General features: G+C 50.0%; 1 protein-coding gene across 1 annotated transcript in view; it reads right to left on the reverse strand.

The window, feature by feature from the left end:
• LOC134983405 (oocyte zinc finger protein XlCOF6-like) overlaps positions 1–24,418 on the reverse strand; it is a 53,425-nt gene that overhangs the window by 21,599 nt on the left and 7,408 nt on the right. Inside the window, exons 2-5 of the mRNA XM_063949096.1 lie at positions 23,880–24,071; positions 23,164–23,242; positions 22,943–23,044; positions 5,663–5,962 (exon numbers count right to left, since the gene is read on the reverse strand). Of these exons, the coding sequence (XP_063805166.1) occupies positions 5,663–5,962; positions 22,943–23,044; positions 23,164–23,242; positions 23,880–24,071 (673 nt within the window). The remainder of the gene's footprint in view (positions 1–5,662; positions 5,963–22,942; positions 23,045–23,163; positions 23,243–23,879; positions 24,072–24,418) is intronic.

Below are 24,418 nucleotides of genomic sequence, written 5' to 3' on the forward strand. Positions count from 1 at the left end.
GGATTGTCATTACCAATTTCAGACGTTGCCGTTTGGTCTCTTCACGGCCCCGAGAATATTCACCAAGGTAATGGCGGAAAGGATGGTGCGCCTGCGGAAGCAAGGTGTCACTATTATCACGTACTTGGACGATCTCCTCATAAAAGCGAGATCAAGAGAGCAGTTGCTGAACAGCGTATCACTTTCTCTGGAAGTGTAACGGCAACACGGCTGGATTCTCTATATTCCAAAGTCGCAGTTGGTTCCTACAGCTCATCTGCCTCTCCTAGGCATGATCCTAGACACAGACCAGAAAAGGGTTTATCTCCCGATTGAGAGAGCTCAGGAGCTCATGACACTGGTCAGGAATCTATTAAAACCAAAACAGGTGTCAGTGCATCACTACACACGACTCCTGGGAAGGATGGTGGCATCATACGAGGCCATTCCCTTCGGCAGGTTCCATGCGAGGACCTTCCAATGGGACTTACTGGACAAGTGGTCTGGATCACATCTTCAGATGCATCGGTTAATCACCCTATCCCCCTGGGCCAGGGTGTCTCTGCTGTGGTGGCTGCAGAGTGCTCACCTTCTCGAAGGTCGCAGACTCTGCATTCAGGACTGGGTCCTGGTGACCACGGATGCAAGCCTCCGAGGGTGGGGGGCAGTCACACAGGGAAGAAATTTCCAAGGGCTGTGGTCAAGTCAGGACTTGCCTTCACATCAACATCCTGGAACTACGGGCCATATACAACGCCCTACGTCAAGCGGAGTCCCTGCTTCGCGACCAACCGGTTCTGATTCAGTCAGACATCACCGCAATGGCTCATGTAAACCGCCATGGCGGCACAAGGAGCAGGGTGGCGATGGTAGAAGCCACCAGAATTCTTCGCTGGGAGGAGAATCATGTAAGCGCACTGTCAGCAGTGTTCATTCCGGGAGTGGACAACTGGGAAGCAGACTTCCTAAGCAGACACGACCTACACCCGGGAGAGTGGGGACTTCATCAGGAAGTCTTCGCACAGATTGCAAGTCGGTGGGGACTGCCACAGGTAGACATGATGGCGTCCCGCCTCAACAAAAAGCTACAGAGGTATTGCACCGGGTCAAGAGACCCTCAGGCAGTAGCGGTAGACGCCCTAGTGACACCGTGGGTGTTCCGGTCAGTCTATGTATTTCCTCCTCTTCCTCTCATACCCAAGGTGTTGGGGATAATAAGAAGAAAAGGAGTGAGAACAATCCTCATTGTTCCAGATTGGCCACGACGGACCTGGTATCCAGATCTGCAGGAAATGCTCACAGAAGATCCGTGGCCTCTTCCTCTAAGACAGGACCTGTTGCAACAGGGGCCCTGTCTGTTCCAAGATTCTAGCAGAAAAAGGCATTCCGGTTGAGGTATTCCTACGCTGATAAAGGCTAGGAAGGAAGTAACAGCAAAACATTATCACCGTATATGGCGTAAGTATGTTTCTTGGTGTGAGACCAAGAATGCTCCTACGGAAGAATTCCATCTGGGCCGTTTCCTTCACTTCCTACAAACTGGAGTGAATTTGGGCCTTAAATTAGGCTCCATTAAGGTCCAGATTTCGTCCCTATCCATTTTCTTTCAAAAAGAATTGGCTTCTCTCCCAGAAGTTCAGACTTTTGTAAAGGGAGTGAACATGGTGTTAAGTTTCCTAAAGTCACACTGGTTTGAACCACTTAAAACGGTAGAGCTGAAATATCTCACGTGGAAGGTGGTCATGTTATTAGCCCTAGCTTCGGCTAGGCGAGTGTCAGAATTAGCAGCTTTGTCACATAAAAGCCCCTATCTGGTTTTCCATGTGGATAGAGGAGAATTGCGGACCCGTCCACAATTTCTGCCAAGGGTGGTATCATCTTTTCATATGAACCAACCTATTGTGGTGCCTGTAGCTACACGTGACTTGGAGGATTCCGAGTCCCTTGATGTGGTCAAGGCTTTAAAAATTTATGTAGCCAGAACGGCTAGAGTCCAGAAAACAGAGGCACTATTTATCCTGTATGCAGCCAACAAGCTTGGTGCCCCTGCTTCAAAGCAGACTATTGCTCGCTGGATCTGTAACACGATTCAGCAGGCGCATTCTAGGGCAGGATTGCCGTTACCTAAATCGGTCAGGGCCCATTCCACTAGGAAAGTGGGCTCTTCTTGGGCGGCTGTCCAAGGGGTCTCGGCACTACAGCTGTGTCGAGCTGCTACTTGGTCGGGTTCAAACACTTTTGCAAAATTCTATAAGTTTGATACCCTGGCTGAGGAGGACCTCATGTTTGCTCAATCGGTGCTGCAGAGTCATCCGCACTCTCCCGCCCGTTTGGGAGCTTTGGTATAATCCCCATGGTCCTTACGGAGTCCCCAGCATCCTCTAGGACGTTAGAGAAAATAAGATTTTAAACCTACCAGTAAATCTTTTTCTTGTAGTCCGTAGAGGATGCTGGCCGCCCGTCCCAAGTGCGGACTACTTCTGCGAGACTTGTATATAGTTATTGCTTCAATAAGGGTTATGTTATAGTTGCATCGGTCCTGAACTGATGCTATGTTGTTTTTCATACTGTTAACTGGGTTGTTGTCACAAGTTATACGGTGTGATTGGTGTGGCTGGTATGAGTCTTGCCCTGGATTAACAAAATCCTTTCCTCGTACTGTCCGTCTCCTCTGGGCACAGTTTCTCTAACTGAGGTCTGGAAGAGGGGCATAGAGGGAGGAGCCAGTGCACACCCAGAACTAAATTCTTTCTTAAAGTGCCCATGTCTCCTGCGGAGCCCGTCTATTGCTCATAAAAAAGATTTACCGGTATGTTTAAAATCTTATTTTTCTGTGATTAGAAAAACGACTGCTGTACGGCAGCGTCTTCCAATAGGACTTTTATCACATCCCTGATAGCAAGTATAAGGCGCTCAATACCCTGTGCAGAAGGTGAGTCCTCTGTAATAGGATACCATTCCTCCCCATCCTCCTGTACCTCATCCTCAGTTTCTGAGAGTAGATCAGGCAGCCCACGCTTATGTGGCCCTGAACTAGGGAGAAGGGGCTGTTTATTATCTGCCCTTGCAGCTAGGTCTGCTACAGCCTGCTGCAGTTGTTGTGTCTTTTGCTTATTAGCAGTGAGCTGGGATGACATGTCTGTCATCATGGTTTTTATGGCACTGAGCCAGGATGGCTCCTGACCCTCCCCCTCCAGTCTAACTAACTTGGGAGGATTGGCTGCATTGTTCACATGAGAGGGAACCAGCGCATACACTGCATAATTGGTGTTTTACCATGTTTACAGTAGACAAACACACACACACACACACACACACACACACACACACACACACACACACACACACACACACACACACACACACAGATAAGTATATTGAATAGCAAGCCTGCCCAGATTGGTATGTGAGAAGGAGACACAGAGAGAGGAACAGCATACGCAAGCCTGTCAGACCCAGTGAGACTGCAGGCTGTCTGTATCACAGTATAACACAGTAGTCTTTACTTTTCAGGACACTATAGTGTGTATAATAGCGTCTCTCCCCTTATTTACACCCCTGTACCAGTTTCCTGTGTATCCTGAGTGTCTGCAGGAGCCGTGTGTCCTTGCTGCAACAGCTGTAATTAGAGGAAAGCACCAAAACGCCACTGGTGCCGCTCTGAGGAAGCTCCGCCCCCTGTAATGGCGTCGGAGCTATACATTTATTTATACTGACAAATGTCCCCTAACAGGTGTAAAACGTAACATGAATGCCTGTTTCCACCACCGCTGGCCAGTGTACAGGGGGCTATAGCGGATCCCTCCGTAGAGCATCCACATGCCGCCCCTGCGATCGCGCTGCACCAAGAGCCGGGGACCCCCCTTGTGGGTCCCCTGGTTTGTACTCACCACTCTTCTCACCTCCCGGCATTGTTAGGGGTGTGAGACGTGCTGCGATTGCGTTTGGTAAGGCGCAATGCCCTGCGGTACCAACAACCTCTCAGGACGGTGGTCCTGCAGTGGGGAAGCGGCTCTGGCGCCAGAAGAGACCGGTAACCGACCCCCCCCCCCCCAAACTCCCTCAGTGCAGGTACACTGTTATACTGTTTCCCAAACAGTATACCGACAATAACAACGTTTAAAATAAACTGAAGAAAATCCTCTGGAGCACCAGAGTGACATCCTCTCCTGAGGGCACATTTTACTAAACTGGATGTAGGAGGGGGCATAGAGGGGAGGAGCCAGCACACCCAGTTGTAGACATTTAGAGTGTACCGGCTCCTTTGGACCCCATCTATACCCCATCGTACAAAGTACCCAGTATCCCTTATGGATATTAGAGAAAAAGGAGTGGTTTATATATAGACCGGCGTGTGCTAATAGAGACACTCTCATTGAATACCTGGCATGTTATACTATAGACAGATGTACTGCTAGCACACAGTATGGCTGCTGGTAACACAGTGACATGATGTGAGGGGGAGAGCAGGAGAATAATAGGGGCTGATGGCTCCTGATGTATGAGATACACCAGAGAGTGTGGGGAGGAGACTGGTCAGATCTCTGGGCTGGTAACACACAGTGACATGATGTGAGAGGAGAGCAGGAGTATAATAGGGGCTGATGGCTCCTGATGTATGAGATACACCAGAGAGTGTGGGGAGGAGACTGGTCAGATCTCTGGGCTGGTAACACACAGTGACATGATGTGAGAGGAGAGCAGGAGTATAATAGGGGCTGATGGCTCCTGATGTATGAGATACACCAGAGAGTGTGGGGAGGAGACTGGTCAGATATCTGGGCTGGTAACACACAGTGACATGATGTGAGAGGAGAGCAGGAGTATAATAGGGGCTGATGGCTCCTGATGTATGAGATACACCAGAGAGTGTTGGGAGGAGACTGGTCAGTTCTCTGAGCTAGTAACACACAGTGGCATGATGTGAAGGAAAGAGCAGGAGTATAATAGGGGCTGATGGCTCCTGATGTATGAGATACACCAGAGAGTGTGGGGAGAAGACTGGTCAGATCTCTGGGCTGGTGACACACAGTGACATGATGTGAGGGGGGAGCAGGAGTATAATAGTGTCTGATGGCTCCTGATGTATGAGATACACCAGAGAGTGTGGGGAGGAGACTGGTCAGATCTCTGGGCTGGTAACACACAGTGGCATGATGTGAAGGAAAGAGCAGGAGTATAATAGGGGCTGATGGCTCCTGATGTATGAGATACACCAGAGAGTGTGGGGAGGAGACTGGTCATATCTCTGAGCTGGTAACACATAGTGACATGATGTGAGGTGGAGAGCAGGAGTATAATAGGGGCTGATGGCGACTGATGTATGAGATATACCAGAGAGAGTGTGGGGAGGAGACTGGTCAGATCTCTGAGCTAGTAACACACAGTGACATGATGTGAGGGGAGAGCAGGAGTATAATAGGGGCTGATGGCTCCTGATGTATGAGATACACCAGAGAGTGTGGGGAGGAGACTGGTCAGATCTCTGGGCTGGTAACACACAGTGACATGATGTGAGGGGGAGAGCAGGAGTATAATAGGGGCTGATGGCTCCCGACTCCCCCTGAGAACATACATATTCCTCATTAGTATGTACTGACAGAGGACGGTGTAGTATAAGAGATTGCTGTAGTGACTGAGCAAGGAGACTATGTGACTTCTGTAATAAGTGATTATTACTCACCTGTGCTGATATCTGTAGGGATCTCCTCCTCCTTACACTGCTGATCACCCCTCACACACATCTCTTCTTCTCCCTCTATATCTTCTGCCTTTATATCAGTCACATACGTGTCTTCCTCTCCCTCTATATCTTCTGCCTTTATATCAGTCACATACGTCTCTTCTTCTCCCTCTATATATTCTGCCTTTATATCAGTCACATACGTCTCTTCTTCTTCCTCTGTATCTTCTGCCTTTATAACAGTTAGATACTTCTCTTCTTCTCCCTTTATATCTTCTGCTTTAATATCAGACAGACGTTCTACCTAAAAAAAGCAGAAAAAATAAGAATTTACTCACCGGTAATTCCATTTCTCGTAGTCCGTAGTGGATGCTGGGTACTCCGTAAGGACCATGGGGTATAGACCGGCTCCGCAGGAGACTGGGCACTCTTAAAAGAAAGATTAGGTACTATATCTGATGTGCACTGGCTCCTCCCTCTATGCCCCTCCTCCAGACCTCAGTTAAGGAAACTGTGCCCGGAAGAGCTGACATTACCAGGAAAGGATTTGGAATCCAGGGTAAGACTCATACCAGCCACACCAATCACACCGTACAACTTGTGATAACTAAACCCAGTTAACAGTATGAACAACAACTGAGCCTCATTCAACAGATGGCTCATAACAATAACCCTTTAGTTAAGCAATAACTATATACATGTATTGCAGAGAGTCCGCACTTGGGACGGGCTCCCAGCATCCACTACGGACTACGAGAAATAGTATTACCGGTGAGTAAAATCTTATTTTCTCTGACGTCCTAGTGGATGCTGGGAACTCCGAAAGGACCATGGGGATTATACCAAAGCTCCCAAACGGGCGGGAGAGTGCGGATGACTCTGCAGCACCGAATGAGAGAACTCCAGGTCCTCCTCAGCCAGGGTATCAAATTTGTAGAATTTTGCAAACGTGTTTGCCCCTGACCAAGTAGCAGCTCGGCAAAGTTGTAAAGCCGAGACCCCTCGGGCAGCCGCCCAAGATGAACCCACCTTCCTTGTGGAATGGGCTTTTACTGATTTAGGATGCGGCAGTCCAGCCGCAGAATGCGCCAGCTGAATTGTGCTACAAATCCAGCGAGCAATAGTCTGCTTAGAAGCAGGAGCACCCATCTTGTTGGGTGCATACAGGATAAATAGCGAGTCAGTTTTCCTGACTCCAGTCGTCCTGGAAACATAAATTTTCAAGGCCCTGACTACGTCCAGTAACTTGGAATCCTCCAAGTCCCTAGTAGCCGCAGGCACTACAATAGGTTGGTTCAAGTGAAAGGCTGATACCACCTTAGGGAGAAACTGGGGACGAGTCCTCAATTCTGCCCTATCCATATGGAAAATCAGATAAGGACTTTTACATGACAAAGCCGCCAATTCTGATACACGCCTGGCCGAAGCCAAGGCCAATAACATGACCACTTTCCACGTGAGATATTTTAGATCCACGGTTTTTAGTGGCTCAAACCAATGTGATTTTAGTAAACTCAACACCACGTTGAGATCCCAAGGTGCCACTGGAGGCACAAAAGGGGGCTGAATATGCAGCACACCTTTTACAAATGTCTGAACTTCAGGTAGTGAAGCTAGTTCTTTCTGGAAGAAAATCGACAGAGCCGAGATCTGTACCTTAATGGAGCCTAATTTCAGGCCCATAGTCACTCCTGCCTGTAGGAAGTGCAGAAATCGACCCAGTTGAAATTCCTCTGTTGGGGCCTTTCTGGCCTCACACCAAGCAACATATTTCCGCTATATGCGGTGATAATGTTTTGCAGTTACATCTTTCCTGGCTTTAATCAGCGTAGGAATGACTTCCTCCGGAATGCCCTTTTCCTTTAGGATCCGGCGTTCAACCGCCATGCCGTCAAACGCAGCCGCGGTAAGTCTAGGAACAGACAGGGACCCTGCAGCAGCAGGTCCTGTCTGAGCGGCAGAGGCCATGAGTCCTCTGAGATCATCTCTTGAAGTTCCGTGTACCACGCTCGTCTTGGCCAATCCGGAACCACGAGTATTGTTCTTACTCCTCGTTTTCTTATTATTCTCAGTACCTTTGGTATGAGAGGCAGAGGAGGGAACACATAACTTGACTGGTACACCCACGGTGTCACTAGAGCGTCCACAGCTATCGCCTGAGGGTCCCTTGACCTGGCGCAATATCTCTCTAGTTTTTTGTTTAGGCGGGACGCATTCATGTCCACCTGTGGCCGTTCCCAACGATTTACAATCAGTGTGAAGACTTCTGGATGAAGTCCCCACTCTTCCGGGTGGAGGTCGTGCCTGCTGAGAAAATCTGCTTCCCAGTTGTCCACTCCCGGAATGAACACTGCTGACAGTGCTAGTACGTGATTTTCCGCCCATCGGAGAATCCTTGTGGCTTCTGCCATCGCCATCCTGCTTCTTGTGCCGCCCTGTCGGTTTACACGGGCGACTGCCGTGATGTTGTCTGACTGGATCAGTACCGGCTGGTGTAGAAGCAGGGGTTTTGCCTGACTTAGGGCATTGTAAATGGCCCTTAGTTCTAGAATATTTATGTGTAGGGAAGTCTCCTGACTCGACCATAGTCCTTGGAAGTTTCTTCCCTGTGTGACTGCCCCCCAGCCTCGAAGGCTGGCATCCGTGGTCACCAGGACCCAGTCCTGTATGCCGAATCTGCGGCCCTCTAGAAGATGAGCACTTTGCAGCCACCACAACAGAGACACCCTGGTTTTTGGAGACAGGGTTATTAGGCGATGCATCTGAAGATGCGATCCGGACCATTGGTCCAACAGGTCCCACTGAAAAATTCTGGCATGGAACCTGCCGAAATGGAATTGCTTCGTAAGAAGCCACATCTTTCCCAGGACTCGCGTGCAGTGATGCACCGAGACCTGTTTTGGTTTCAGGAGGTCTCTGACTAGAGATGACAACTCCTTGGCTTTCTCCTCCGGGAGAAACACTTTTTTCTGGACTGTGTCCAGAATCATACCCAGGAACAGTAGACGTGTCGTCGGAACCAGCTGTGACTTTGGAACATTCAGAATCCAAACGTGCTGGTGTAGCACCTCCTGAGATAATGCTACTCCTACCAACAACTGCTCCCTGGATCTCGCCTTTATTAGGAGATCGTCCAAGTACGGGATAATTAAAACTCCCTTTTTTCGAAGGAGTATCATCATTTCCGCCATTACCTTGGTAAACACCCTCGGTGCTGTGGACAGTCCAAACGGCAGCGTCTGGAATTGATAATGGCAATCCTGTACCACAAATCTGTGGTACTCCTGGTGAGGATGGTAAATTGGGACATGCAGGTAAGCATCCTTGATGTCCAGGGATACCATGTAATCCCCGTCGTCCAGGCTTGCAATAACCGCCCTGAGCGATTCCATCTTGAACTTGAATTTTTTTATGTATGTGTTCAAGGATTTCAAATTTAAAATGGGTCTCACCGAACCGTCCGGTTTCGGTACCACAAACAGTGTGGAATAGTAACCCCGTCCTTGTTGAAGTAGGGGCACCTTGATTATCACCTGCTGGGAATACAGCTTGTGAATTGCCGCTAGCACAGCCTCCCTGTCTGAGGGAGTAATCGGCAAGGCAGATTTTAGGAACCGGTGGGGTGGAGACGCCTCGAATTCCAGTTTGTACCCCTGAGATACTATTGAAGGATCCAGGGATCCACCTGTGAGCGAGCCCACTGAGCCCACTGAGCCTGTGGAGCCCCACCGTCATGCGGCGGACTTGGAAGAAGCAGGGGAGGACTTTTGCTCCTGGGAACCTGCTGTTTGTTGCAGCCTTTTTCCCCTACCTCTGCCTCTGGACAGAAAGGACCCGCCTTTTCCTCGCCTGTTTTTCTGGGTCCGAAAGGACTGTACCTGATAAAACGGCGCCTTCTTAGACTGTGAGGGAACATGGGGTAAAAATGCTGACTTCCCAGCTGTTGCTGTGGAAACTAGGTCCGAGAGACCATCCCCGAATAACTCCTCACGCTTATAAGGCAAAACTTCCATGTGCCTTTTAGACTCTGCATCCCCTGTCCACTGCCGAGTCCATAAGCCTCTCCTAGCAGAAATGGACAATGCCCTTATTTTAGATGCCAGCCGGCAGATCTCCCTCTGTGCATCTCTCATGTATAAGACTGAGTCTTTTATATGCTCTATGGTTAGCAGAATAGTGTCCCTGTCTAGGGTGTCAATATATTCTGACAGGGAATCTGACCACGCAGCGGCAGCACTGCACATCCATGCTGACGCAATAGCTGGTCTAAGTATAATGCCTGAGTGTGTGTATACAGACTTCAGGATTGCCTCCTGCATCTTATCTGCAGGCTCCTTAAGGGCAGCCGTATCCGGAGACGGTAGTGCCACCTTTTTAGACAAACGTGTGAGCGCTTTATCCACCCTAGGAGGTGTTTCCCAACGTGACCTATCCTCTGGCGGGAAAGGGAACGCCATTAGTAACTTTTGAGAGATTACCAATCTTTTATCGGGGAAAGCCCACGCTTCTTCACACACTTCATTTAATTCTTCCGATGGGGGAAAAAATAAGATTTTACTCACCGGTAAATCTATTTCTCGTAGTCCGTAGTGGATGCTGGGAACTCCGTAAGGACCATGGGGAATAGCGGCTCCGCAGGAGACTGGGCACAAAAGTAAAGCTTTAGGACTACCTGGTGTGCACTGGCTCCTCCCCCTATGACCCTCCTCCAAGCCTCAGTTAGGATACTGTGCCCGGACGAGCGTACATAATAAGGAAGGATTTATGAATCCCGGGTAAGACTCATACCAGCCACACCAATCACACCGTACAACTTGTGATCTGAACCCAGTTAACAGCATGATAACAGAGGAGCCTCTGAAAAGATGGCTCACAACAACAATAACCCGATTTAGTTAACAATAACTATGTACAAGTATTGCAGATAATCCGCACTTGGGATGGGCGCCCAGCATCCACTACGGACTACGAGAAATAGATTTACCGGTGAGTAAAATCTTATTTTCTCTGACGTCCTAGTGGATGCTGGGAACTCCGTAAGGACCATGGGGATTATACCAAAGCTCCCAAACGGGCGGGAGAGTGCGGATGACTCTGCAGCACCGAATGAGAGAACTCCAGGTCCTCCTCAGCCAGGGTATCAAATTTGTAGAATCTTGCAAACGTGTTTGCCCCTGACCAAGTAGCTGCTCGGCAAAGTTGTAAAGCCGAGACCCCTCGGGCAGCCGCCCAAGATGAGCCCACCTTCCGTGTGGAATGGGCTTTTACAGATTTTGGCTGTGGCAGGCCTGCCACAAAATGTGCAAGCTGAATTGTACTACAAATCCAACAAGCAATAGACTGCTTAGAAGCAGGAGCACCCAGCTTGTTGGGTGCATACAGGATAAACAGCGAGTCAGATTTTCTGACTCCAGCCGTCCTGGAAACATATATCTTTAGGGCCCGAACAACGTCTAGCAACTTGGAGTCCTCCAAGTCCCTAGTAGCCGCAGGCACCCCAATAGGTTGGTTCAAGTGAAACGCTGAAACCACCTTAGGGAGAAACTGAGGACGAGTCCTCAATTCCGCCCTGTCCGAATGGAAAATCAGATAAGGGCTTTTACAGGATAAAGCCGCCAATTCTGACACGCGCCTGGCCGAGGCCAGGGCCAATAGCATGACCACTTTCCATGTGAGATATTTCAGATCCACGGATTTAAGTGGTTCAAACCAATGTGACTTTAGGAACCCCAAAACTACATTGAGATCCCAAGGTGCCACTGGAGGCACAAAAAGAGGCTGTATATGCAGTACCCCTTTTACAAACGTCTGAACTTCAGGGACTGAAGCTAGTTCTTTTTGGAAGAAAATTGACAGGGCCGAATTTTGAACCTTAATGGACCCAATTTCAGGCCCATAGACACTCCTGTTTTCAGGAAATGTAGGAATCGACCCAGTTGAAATTCCTCCGTCGGGGCCTTACTGGCCTCGCACCACGCAACATATTTTCGCCAAATGCGGTGATAATGTTTTGCGGTTACATCCTTCCTGGCTTTGATCAGGGTAGGGATGACTTCATCCGGAATGCCTTTTTCCTTCAGGATCCGGCGTTCAACCGCTATGCCGTCAAACGCAGCCGCGGTAAGTCTTGGAACAGACAGGGTCCTTGCTGGAGCAGGTCCCTTCTTAGAGGTAGAGGCCACGGATCCTCCGTGAGCATCTCTTGAAGTTCCGGGTAACAAGTCCTTCTTGGCCAATCCGGAGCCACGAGTATAGTTCTTACTCCTCTCCATCTTATAATTCTCAGTACCTTGGGTATGAGAGTCAGAGGAGGGAACACATACACTGACTGGTACACCCACGGCGTTACCAGAGCGTCCACAGCTATTGCCTGAGGGTCCCTTGACCTGGCGCAATACCTGTCCAGTTTTTTGTTGAGGCGGGACGCCATCATGTCCACCTTTGGTTTTTCCCAACGGTTTACAATCATGTGGAAGACTTCTGGATGAAGTCCCCACTCTCCCGGGTGGAGGTCGTGCCTGCTGAGGAAGTCTGCTTCCCAGTTGTCCACTCCCGGAATGAACACTGCTGACAGTGCTATCACATGATTTTCCGCCCAGCGAAGAATCCTTGCAGCTTCTGCCATTGCCCTCCTGCTTCTTGTGCCGCCCTGTCTGTTTACGTGGGCGACTGCCGTGATGTTGTCCAACTGGATCAACACCGGCTGACCTTGAAGCAGAGGTCTTGCTAAGCTTAGAGCATTGTAAATGGCCCTTAGCTCCAGGATATTTGTGTGAAGTGATGTCTCCAGGCTTGACCATAAGCCCTGGAAATTCCTTCCCTGTGTGACTGCTCCCCAGCCTCGCAGGCTGGCATCCGTGGTCACCAGGACCCAGTCCTGAATGCCGAATCTGCGGCCCTCTAGAAGATAAGCACTCTGCAACCACCACAGGAGAGACACCCTTGACCTTGGTGACAGGGTTATCCGCTGATGCATCTGAAGATGCGACCCGGACCATTTGTCCAGCAGGTCCCACTGGAAAGTTCTTGCGTGGAAACTGCCGTGATGCACTGAGACCTGGCTCGGTTTTAGGAGGTTCCTGACTAGCTCGGATAACTCCCTGGCTTTCTCCTCTGGGAGAAACACCTTTTTCTGGACTGTGTCCAGGATCATCCCTAAGAACAGAAGACGAGTCGTCGGAATCAGCTGCGATTTTGGAATATTGAGAATCCAACCATGCTGCCGCAACACTACCTGAGATAGTGCTACTCCGACCTCCAACTGTTCCCTGGATCTTGCCCTTATCAGGAGATCGTCCAAGTAAGGTATAACTAAAACTCCCTTCCTTCGAAGGAGTATCATCATTTCGGCCATTACCTTGGTAAAGACCCAGGGTGCCGTGGACAATCCAAACGGCAGCGTCTGAAACGGATAGTGACAGTTCTGTACCACAAACCTGAGGTACCCTTGGTGAGAAGGGTAAATTGGGACATGAAGGTAAGCATCCTTGATGTCCAGAGACACCATATAGTCCCCTTCTTCCAGGTTCGCAATCACCGCTCTGAGTGACTCCATCTTGAACTTGAACCTCTGTATGTAGGTGTTCAAAGATTTTAGATTTAAAATCGGTCTCACCGAGCCGTCCGGCTTCGGTACCACGAATAGTGTGGAATACCCCTTTCCCTGTTGCAGGAGGGGTACCTTGATTATCACCTGCTGGGAATACAGCTTGTGAATGGCATCCAATACTGCCTCCCTGTCGGAGGGAGACGTCGGTAAAGCAGACTTTAGGAAACGGCGAGGGGGAGACGTCTCGAATTCCAATTTGTACCCCTGATATATCACCTGAAGGATCCAGGGGTCTACTTGCGAGTGAGCCCACTGCGCGCTGAAATTCTTGAGACGGGCCCCCACCATGCCTGAGTCCGCTTGTAAAGCCCCAGCGTCATGCTGAGGGCGTGGCAGCAGCGGGAGAGGGCTTCTGTTCCTGGGAACTAGCTGTTTGCTGCAGCCTTTTTCCTCTCCCTCTGCCACGGGGCAGAAAAGAGGAACCTTTTGTCCGCTTGCCCTTATGGGAACGAAAGGACTGCGCCTGATAATACGGCGTCTTCTTATGTTGAGAGGCGACCTGGGGTAAAAACGTGGATTTCCCAGCTGTTGCTGTGGCCACCAGGTCTGAAAGACCGACCCCAAATAACTCCTCCCCTTTATAAGGCAATACTTCCATATGCCGTTTGGAATCCGCGTCACCTGACCACTGTCGCGTCCATAACCCTCTTCTGGCAGAAATGGACAGCGCACTTACTCTTGATGCCAGTCGGCAAATATCCCGCTGTGCATCACGCATATATAGAAATGCATCTTTTAAATGCTCTATAGTCAGTAATATACTGTCCCTATCTAGGGTATCAATATTTTCAGTCAGGGAATCCGACCAAGCCAAACCAGCACTGCACATCCAGGCTGAGGCGATTGCTGGTCGCAGTATAACACCAGTATGTGTGTAAATACATTTGAGGATACCCTCCTGCTTTCTATCAGCAGGATCCTTAAGGGCGGCCGTCTCAGGAGAGGGTAGAGCCACCTGTTTTGACAAGCGTGTGAGCGCTTTATCCACCCTAGGGGGTGTTTCCCAACGCACCCTAACCTCTGGCGGGAAAGGATATAATGCCAATAATTTTTTAGAAATTATCAGTTTTTTATCGGGGGAAACCCACGCTTCATCACACACTTCATTTAATTCCTCAGATTCAGGAAAAACTACAGGTAGTTTTTTCTCACCGAACATAATACCCCCTTTTAGTGGTACTTGTATTATCAGAAATGTGTAAAACATTTTTCATTGCCTCAATCATGTAACGTGTGGCCCTACTGGAAGTCACATTTGTCTCTTCACCATCGACACTGGAGTCAGTATCCGTGTCGACTTCTGTATCTGCCATCTGAGGTAACGGGCGCTTTAGAGCCCCTGACGGCCTATGAGACGACTGGACAGGCACAAGCTGAGTAGCCGGCTGTCTCATGTCATCAATCTTTTGTAAAGAGCTGACACTGTCACGTAATTCCTTCCAACAGTTCATCCACTCAGGTGTCGACCCCCCAGGGGGAGACATCACTATTACAGGCAATTGCTCCGCCTCCACATCATTTTCCTCCTCATACATGTCGACACAAACGTACCGACACACAGCACACACACAGGGAATGCTCTGATAGAGGACAGGACCCCACTAGCCCTTTGGGGAGACAGAGGGAGAGTTTGCCAGCACACACCAGAGCGCTATATATATACAGGGATAACCTTATAGAAGTGTTTTTCCCCTTATAGCTGCTGTATTGTTAATACTGCGCCTAATTAGTGCCCCCCTCTCTTTTTTAACCCTTTCTGTAGTGTAGTGACTGCAGGGGAGAGCCAGGGAGCTTCCCTCCAATGGAGCTGTGAGGGAAAATGGCGCCAGTGTGCTGAGGAGATAGGCTCCGCCCCCTTCTCGGCGGCCTTTTCTCCCGTTTTTCTGTGTATTCTGGCAGGGGTTAAAATTCATCCATATAGCCCTGGGGGCTATATGTGATGTATATTCGCCAGCCAAGGTGTTTTTATTGCTGCTCAGGGCGCCCCCCCCAGCGCCCTGCACCCATCAGTGACCGCAGTGTGAGGTGTGTATGAGGAGCAATGGCGCACAGCTGCAGTGCTGTGCGCTACCTTGGTGAAGACAGGATGTCTTCTGCCGCCGATTTTCCGGACCTCTTCTTGCTTCTGGCTCTGTAAGGGGGCCGGCGGCGCGGCTCTGGGACCGGACTCCATGGCTGGGCTTGTGTTCGATCCCTCTGGAGCTAATGGTGTCCAGTAGCCTAAGAAGCCCAATCCGGCTGCAAGCAGGTAGGTTCGCTTCTTCTCCCCTTAGTCCCTCGATGCAGTGAGCCTGTTGCCAGCAGGTCTCACTGAAAATAAAAAACCTAAAACTAAACTTTCACTAAGAGCTCAGGAGAGCCCCTAGTGTGCACCCTTCTCGTTCGGGCACAAAAATCTAACTGAGGCTTGGAGGAGGGTCACAGGGGGAGGAGCCAGTGCACACCAGGTAGTCCTAAAGCTTTACTTTTGTGCCCAGTCTCCTGCGGAGCCGCTATTCCCCATGGTCCTTACGGAGTTCCCAGCATCCACTAGGACGTCAGAGAAACTACGGGTAGTTTTTTCTCCCCAAACATAATACCCTTTTTAGTGGTACCTGGGTTTATATCAGAAATGTGTAATACCTCTTTCATTGCCTCAATCATGCAACGAATGGCCTTAGTGGACATTAGATTAGACTCATCGTCGTCGACACTGGTATCAGTATCCGTGTCGACATCTGCGTCTGCCATCTGAGGTAGCGGGCATTTTAGAGCCCCTGATGGCCTTTGAGACGCCTGGGCAGGCACGAGCTGAGAAGCCGGCTGTCCCGCATTTGGCATGTCGTCAAATTTTTTGTGTAAAGAGTCGACACTTGCACGTAATTCCTTACATAAGACCATCCACTCAGGTGTCTGCCCCGCAGGGGGTGACATCACTTCTATAAGCATCTGCTCCGCCTCCACATAATTTTCCTCATCAAACATGTCGACACAGCCGTACCGACACCCGCACACACAGGGAATGCTCTAACAGAGGACAGGACCCCACAAAAGCCCTTTGGGGAGACAGAGTGAGAGTATGCCAGTACACACCAGAGCGCTATATAATGCAGGGACTAACTGAATTATGTCCCCTATAGCTGCTGTTATATATACTGCGCCTAAATTTAGTGCCCCCCCTCTCTTTTTAACCCTTTTCTGTAGTGCAGACTGCTGGGGAGAGCCAGGGAGCTTCCTTCCAGCGGAGCTGTGAGGGAAAAATGGCGCCAGTGTGCTGAGGGAGATAGCTCCGCCCCTTTTTTGCAGACTTTTCTCCCGCTTTTTTATGGATTCTGGCTGGGGTATTTATCACATATATAGCCTCTGGGGCTATATATTGTGATATATTTGCCAGCCAAGGTGTTTTTATTGCTGCTCAGGGCGCCCCCCCTAGCGCCCTGCACCCTCAGTGACCGGAGTGTGAAGTGTGTATGAGGAGCAATGGCGCACAGCTGCAGTGCTGTGAGCTACCTTGGTGAAGACTGATGTCTTCTGCCGCCGTTTTTCCGGACCTCTTCTTGCTTCTGGCTCTGTAAGGGGGACGGCGGCGCGGCTCCGGGACCGAACACCAAGGCCAGTTCCATGCGGTCGATCCCTCTGGAGCTAATGGTGTCCAGTAGCCTAAGAAGCCCAAGCTAGCTGCAAGCAGGTAGGTTCGCTTCTTCTCCCCTTAGTCCCTCGGTGCAGTGAGCCTGTTGCCAGCAGGTCTCACTGTAAAATAAAAAACCTAATTCTATATTTTCTTTCTAGAAGCTCAGGAGAGCCCCTAGTGTGCATCCAGCTCGGCCGGGCACAAAAATCTAACTGAGGCTTGGAGGAGGGTCATAGTGGGAGGAGCCAGTGCACACCAGGTGACCTAAAGCTTTCTTTAGTTGTGCCCAGTCTCCTGCGGAGCCGCTATTCCCCATGGTCCTTTCAGAGTTCCCAGCATCCACTAGGACGTCAGAGAAATAACGAGATTTATGGTAAGAACTTACCGTTGTTAAATCTCTTTCTGCGCAGTACACTGGGCTCCACAAGGATAACATCGGGTGTAGAGTAAGATCTTGATCCGGGGCACCAACAGGCTCAAAGCTTTTGACTGTTCCCAAGATGCACTGCGCCGCCTCCTCTATATGCCCCGCCTCCGTGCACAGGAGCTCAGTTTCGTTAACCAGCCCAATGCAGTAGCAGGTATCAGAGACGTCAATCGCTCGTAGCCAAGTACACCGCACACTCACCACAGGAAAGGGTGTCAGCGGCTATGCCAATACCAACCCAAAGAAGCTAAGTGTATCAGGGTGGGCGCCTTGTGGAGCCCAGTGTACCTCGCAGAAACAAATTTAACAACGGTAAGTTCTTACCATAAATCTTGTTTTCTACTGCGGGGTACACTGGGCTCCACAAGGAATAACATCGGGGATGTCCTAAAGCAGTTCCTTATGGGAGGGGAAGCACTGTAGTGGGCACAACAACCCGGTGTCCAAAGGAAGCATCCTGGGAAGCGGCGGTATTGAAGGCATAGAACCACGTTGCCGCCTTGCAAAACTGTTCAAGGGTCGCACCATGGTGGGCCGCCCAAGAAGGTCCAACCGACCGAGTAGAATGGGCTTTAATGGTAGCAGGAACCGGACGACCAGCCTGTACATAAGCATGTGCACTAACCATTCTAATCCACCTGGCCAAAGTCTGCTTGGAAACAGGCCAGCCACGTTTGTGAAAACCAAACACAAAAAGAGAATCAGATTTCCTAAAAGAGGCAGTTCTCTTCACATAGATACGGAGACCCCGTACCACATCCAAAGACCGCTCTTTGGAAGACAACTCAGGAGAATTAAATGCCGGAACCACAATCTCCTGGTTAAGGTGGAAGGAAGACACCACCATAGGCAAATAACCCGGCCGCGTTCTAAGAACCGCCCGGTCACGGTGAAAAATGAAATAGGGAGACTTACAGGATAAGGCACCCAAGTCCGATACCCTTCTATCTGCAACAAATCGCCAGCAAGAAGAGGACCTTAAGGGACAGCCACTTAAGGTCAGCAGAGGCAAGAGGCTCAAACGGAGACTCCTGCAAGGCCTCCAAAACCAAGGGGCCACAGGTGGCACATATGGAGGCTGAATCCGCAGCACACCCTGAGTGAATGTATGGACATCTGGTAGGTAGCTATCTTTCTCTGAAACCAAACCAACAAAGCAGAGATGTGAACCTTGAGGGATGGCAGAGATTTGAACCTTGAGGGAGGCTAGACGCAGGCCTAAGTCCAGGACCTGTTGTAGAAAGGCCAATAGTTTGGCCGCACTAAATTTGAAAACGTCATGATTATGAGACGCACACCAAGTGAAGTAAGTATTCCAGACCCTATGGTAGTTCCGAGCAGAAGCCGGCTTACAGGCCTTCAACACAGTTTGAACGACCACCTCAGAAAAACCCTTGGCCCTCAGGACGAAAGCTTCAAGAGCCACGCTGTCGAAGACAGACAGGCCAAATCCCGGTAAACACAAGGGCCCTGAACGAGGAGGTCCAGTCGTTGTGGAAGTAGAAGGGGACGATCCCACGAGAGACCCAGTAGATCGGAGAACCAGTGCCATCTGGGCCACGCTAGAGCAACCAGAAGCAGGTTTCCGCCTTCTTACTTGAACTTCTGTATTGCTCTGGGCACGAGTGACACCGGAGGGAACACATACGGTAGCTGAAAGTTCCATGGTATTGAAAGAACGTCCACGAGCGCAGCTTGAGCATTCCTTGTCCTTGCTCTGAAGACCAGAACCTTGTGATTGTGTTGAAATGCCATCAGGTCCACATCTGGAAGGCCCCACTTGTCCACGAGGAGTTGAAACACTTCTTGATGGAGGCTCCACTCTCTGGCATGTACGTCCTGACGAATGAGAAAGTTTGCTTCCCAGTTTAGGACCCCCCAGAATGAACACTGCCGATATGGCTGGCAGATGACGTTCCACCCACTGAAGAATCTGTGATACTTCCCTCAATGGCATGCGGCTTCGAGTGCCGCCCTGATTGCTGTACGCCACCGTGGTGGCGTCCGATTGTACTTCAACAGGTCTGTTCTGTATGAGATGCTGGGCCATTGTCAACGCATTGAACACTGCCCGCAGTTCCAGAATATTTATCGGGAGTAGAGACTCCTCCTTGGTCCACTGACCCTGAAGAGAGTGCTTTTCCAACACTGCTCCCCAACCTCTTAGACTGGCATCCGTCGTTAGCAGGACCCAGTTGGATATCCAGAAGGAACGGCCCCTGCACAACCATTGGTCCTGGAGCCACCAGCTCAGTGACAGGCGGACCCCCGGAGACAAGGAGATCATGTGAAACCTGATCCAGTGAGGCAGGCCGTCCCACTTTGACAGAATCAACTTCTGCAGAGGGCGAGTATGGAATTGAGCATACTCCACCATGTCGAAAGCCGACACCATGAGACCTAGCACTTGCACTGCCGAATGAATCAACACTTGCGGACGAGATAGGAAGCATTGAATCCTGTCTTGAAGTTTCAGGACTTTCTTCTGAGACAGGAACAACCGCTGGTTGTGAGTGTCCAATAACGCTCCCAGGTGTACCATACTCCGAGCAGGAACCAGGGAGGATTTCTTCCAGTTGATCAGCCACCTGTGGGCTTTCATGCACTAGACGGTCAGATCGAGATGACACAGGAGAAGATCTGGGGAATTCGCCAGGATCAAAAATTCATCCAAATACGGCAGGATCTTGACCCCTTGACGGCAGAGTGAAGCTGTCATGACCGCCATAACTTTGGTGAAAACTTGGGGAGCCGTTGTCAAACCAAAGGGTAACGCCCGAAATTGGTAATGTAGGTTGCCCACCGCAAACCTCAGGTACTGCTGATGAGATACCGCAATAGGAATATGCAGGAAGGCATTCTGTATGTCCAGGGAGACCATAAAGTCCCCAGGCTCCAAGGCCAGAACAATAGAGGGGTTGTCTTCAGTATGCCGGCTGTCGGGATCCCGGCGCACAGTATACCGCCGCCGGGATCCCGACCGCCGGCATACCGTAGTGAACCCCAATAGAGTGCAGAGTTTTCATACGAAACTTGGAGACCCGCACATGCTTGTTTAAGGACTTCAGATTGAGAATGGGCCGTGAGGACCCGTCCGGTTTCGGGACTAGGAACAGCGTTGAATAGTACCCGTTGCCCCTTTGAGCTAGAGGCACCTGTATCACCACTCCGGTGGACAGGAGGGAGCGCACCACCGAATACAAAGTGTTTGCTTTTGCCGGATCCAGAGGCGCATCTGTCAAACAAAATCAATGAGGGGGACGATTCTTGAAGGGTATGGCGTAACCTCGAGTGACGACTTCCCTTACCCAGTTATCCGAAGTGGTCTGCAACCATTCCTGGGCAAAAGCTAGAAGTCGGCCCCCCACCTTGGGATTCCGCAGTGGGAGGCCCACCCCATCATGTGGCAGGCTTGTCAGTTTTGGAAGCAGGCTGATGGGCGGCCCAGGCACTCTTCGGTCTGGGCTTGGCAGGTCTGGAAGCACGAGCTTGCTTTGGGTACACCTGACCTTTTGCTTTTCCTGGAGGACGAAAGGGCAGAGGGAAAGTACTTTTAGCCTTCTGTGCGGAAGGAGTCGTACTAGGTAGGCAAGCAGTTTTAGCAGTAGCCAGATCAGCCACAATCTTATTGAGGTCTTCTCCGAAGAGAATGTCTCCCTTGAAAGGAAGCACCTCCAGGGTTTTTTTGGAATCCACATCCACCGACCAGAATCTCAACCAAAGGATAAGTCTTGCCAAGACAGACGTAGTAGCAGCCTTGGTCTCGAGCACCCTGGCATCGGAGGCCACCTCCTTAAGGTACAGAGAAGCCATGGTAATATACGAGAGACATTGTCGAACATGCTCAGACGCATTGGAAGGCAGTTCCGCCTCAAGCTCCTGAGCCCACGCCTCAACAGCTTCAGCAGCCCAAGTTGCTGCAATGGTTGGCCTATGCACAGCCCCCATTAGGGTATAAATCGCTTTTAAACAACCCTCCACACGTCTATCCATCGGTTCCTTCAGGGAGGTGACGGTAGTTACTTGTAGAGCAGAGGAAACAACCATTTCCTCCATTACGTCTACAGCCTCACTACCACGCAGTGTGGGAGAAGCCCCAGCGTCGTTGCCACGTGTAGCAGACATAAGAGCGTGCACAATATTGGGCAACCTGGTACAAGGTGTAAACAGCAAAAAGGTTAGAAAAGCCGTCCCGTGCGCAAGATAGCTACTAGTCAGTGTAACACTTCTAGAGGTATCCCTTTTAACCTCCACCAAGAATATAGATAGCAAACAAAAATTGAAGTATACACTTAACCAGCGCTTTTCGAATGTTCCATAGGATGGTTCATTCGCATTAACCCTTTCCGTTTAGGATATACAAGGTATGCAAAAAGAAAAAAATGGAAGGTATATAGTGTAACACCGTTTTAATATACACAAATAGACAGACAACAATTAAACTGGTTCTATGATGAACATAAAAGTGCAGTGCATGGCATAATATAGTTCCTTTTTAGGGAGCTGGCTTTCCCGTCAATAGTTAACAGCGGATAATTACCAGTATAATCTGAACTGTGGTTTAGACAGTTCAAATCACGCTCAGAACAAATAATCCCACGGTATCCCTCCTCAAGGATCGTCAGAGCTTTCGGCAGTTCTCCTGTGTGACAAAGATCGGGTCGCCTCCTTCACCACCAACGCGTTTCTTCCCCTAACTGGGGTCTTTGTCAAGGTGTAAGTATGCCTCCTGTCTGGTCCTTGCTTCCTTTTAAATCAACAGTCACAAGGTGTAGCAGGAATATACCCAGCAAGAACACCCGGTGATGTGACTATGACAGCACAAACCGGGAGTTCAAGAGATATAAATCAATATGGTGACTATAAATCACAAGGAAAAATACACAGCAAGTATATCCTGCGATACAATCCTATATTATACAGAAAGAAATCTGAGACACTTAGTCACTCAGGTACAGCAATATAGGAATAGCCCGCTGAGTGAAATACCCTTTACTAGATCACTGGATCGCGGTAAAGTGCGGCCAGAGAGACCCCTTACCTCCCCCGTACCTGCGGCCCCACGATCCGGGAGGACGGCGGCGTGTGTGTGACTGATGTTGTGAAAGAACCGGAGCCTCCGCTGCAGTGACCCGGCAACCAGGGCGCGGGAGTATACAGCGCCGCTGGAAGTGATGGAGCTGCAGTCGGGGACGTCTGTGAGATGTTGCCGGCTGCAGCCCTGTTACTCTGTCAGAAGAATCTTCAGTCTTTTCCTTTACAATAAACTCATCAATAGGCTGCCTAATGCAGCACCCCTGTTATATGCCTACTTACTGCAAGACTCCAATTTACTGACTGAGCTGTGCACGGAGGCGGGACTATAGAGGAGGTGGGGCTATAGAGGAGGCGGGGCTATAGAGGAGGCGGGGCTATAGAGGAGGCGGCGCTGAGCATCTTGGGAACAGTCAAAAGCTTTGAGCCTGTTGGTGCCTCGGATCAAGATCCTACTCTACACCCGATGTTAATCCTTGTGGAGCCCAGTATACCCCGCAGCAGAAAATACAATGGCATTTACATAGTGATTAAACTGAGGTGAAACAGTATAATATCAGTGTATAAGTCACGCTGCTCTACTCTCACCCTAAATCCCACCTACCTGATCCTCCTGTGGGATCCTGTGATTCTCCTCTGTAAAATCCTGGGAATACAGAGGACGGGGACATCTCTCTGGGGTATCTCTGTTACTGGGCCCATCTGTAGGAGACACACAGTGACTGAGTACAGTGTATATATGTGATTATCAGGTGATGTGTGTATATAGGGGGCCCCCATACCTGCTCTCCCCTGTACAATACATGACAGTCTCCTCTTACCCAGTGATGTGAGGGGCCGGTGATTCTCCATCATCACGTCCTTGTACAGACCCCTGTGTTCCTCTATATACTCCCCCTCCTGCATGGAGACATAGACAGTGACATCCTGACACCTTATAGGAACCTGACACACACAGTGATACAGTCATCACCCAGACACATCCCCTGGTGTTACTGTATAATGTCCCATTCCCAGCAGTCACCCAGACACGTCCCCTGGTGTTACTGTATAATGTCCCATTCCCAGCAGTCACCTCTCCAGTCATCACCCAGACACATCCCCCGGTTTTACTGTATAATGTCCCATTCCCAGCAGTCACCTCTCCAGTCATCACCCAGACACGTCCCCTGGTGTTACTGTATAATGCACCATTCCCAGCAGTCACCTCTCCAGTCATCACCTAGACACATCCTCTGGTGTTACTGTATAATGTCCCATTCCCAGCAGTCACCTCTCCAGTCATCACCCAGACACATCCCCTGGTGTTAATGTATAATGTTCCATTCCCAGCAATCACCTCTCCAGTCATCACCCAGACACATCCCCTGGTGTTACTGTATAATGCCCCATTCCCAGCAGTCACCTCTCCAGTCATCACCCAGACACATCCCCTGGTGTTACTGTATAATGTCCCATTCCCAGCAGTCACCTCTCCAGTCAACACCCAGACACATCCCCTGGTGTTACTGTATAATGTTCCATTCCCAGCAGTCACCTCTCCTATCAGGAGCTGAATGATCTTGTTGGTGAGTTCCAGGATCTTCTGGTCACTGTGTCTCTCATGTATCAGTGAGTGAGGTGGAGGCACTGTGATGGGGCTGTGGGTCCTGCTTAGTCCACCTGACACACGAGGATGACTGCTGGGTGTCTCACACTCACCAGAGATCTTCTTCACTACTGTGTAACCCTGCAAAATGGGGAAGACATCAATATCGCTGCAAATACTCCCAGATCCCCTCACTTCCCCAGACACGTCCCTATATTATTACTAGAGATATGTGATGTCACTGTGATGCTCACAGATCCCCTCACCTCCCCAGTGATATCTCTGTATTATAACTATAGATATAAGTGATGTCATAGTGACACTCCCAAATCCCTTCACCTCCCCAGTCATGTACCTGTACTATAACTATAGATATAAGTAATGTAAATGTGACGCTCCCAGATCCCCTCACCTCCCCAGTCACATCCCTGTATTATTACTAGAGATATAAGTGATGTCACTGTGATGCTTACAGATCCCCTCACCTC

This window comes from Pseudophryne corroboree (genome assembly GCF_028390025.1).
Source record: "Pseudophryne corroboree isolate aPseCor3 chromosome 3 unlocalized genomic scaffold, aPseCor3.hap2 SUPER_3_unloc_14, whole genome shotgun sequence".
Classification (NCBI taxonomy): domain Eukaryota; kingdom Metazoa; phylum Chordata; class Amphibia; order Anura; family Myobatrachidae; genus Pseudophryne; species Pseudophryne corroboree.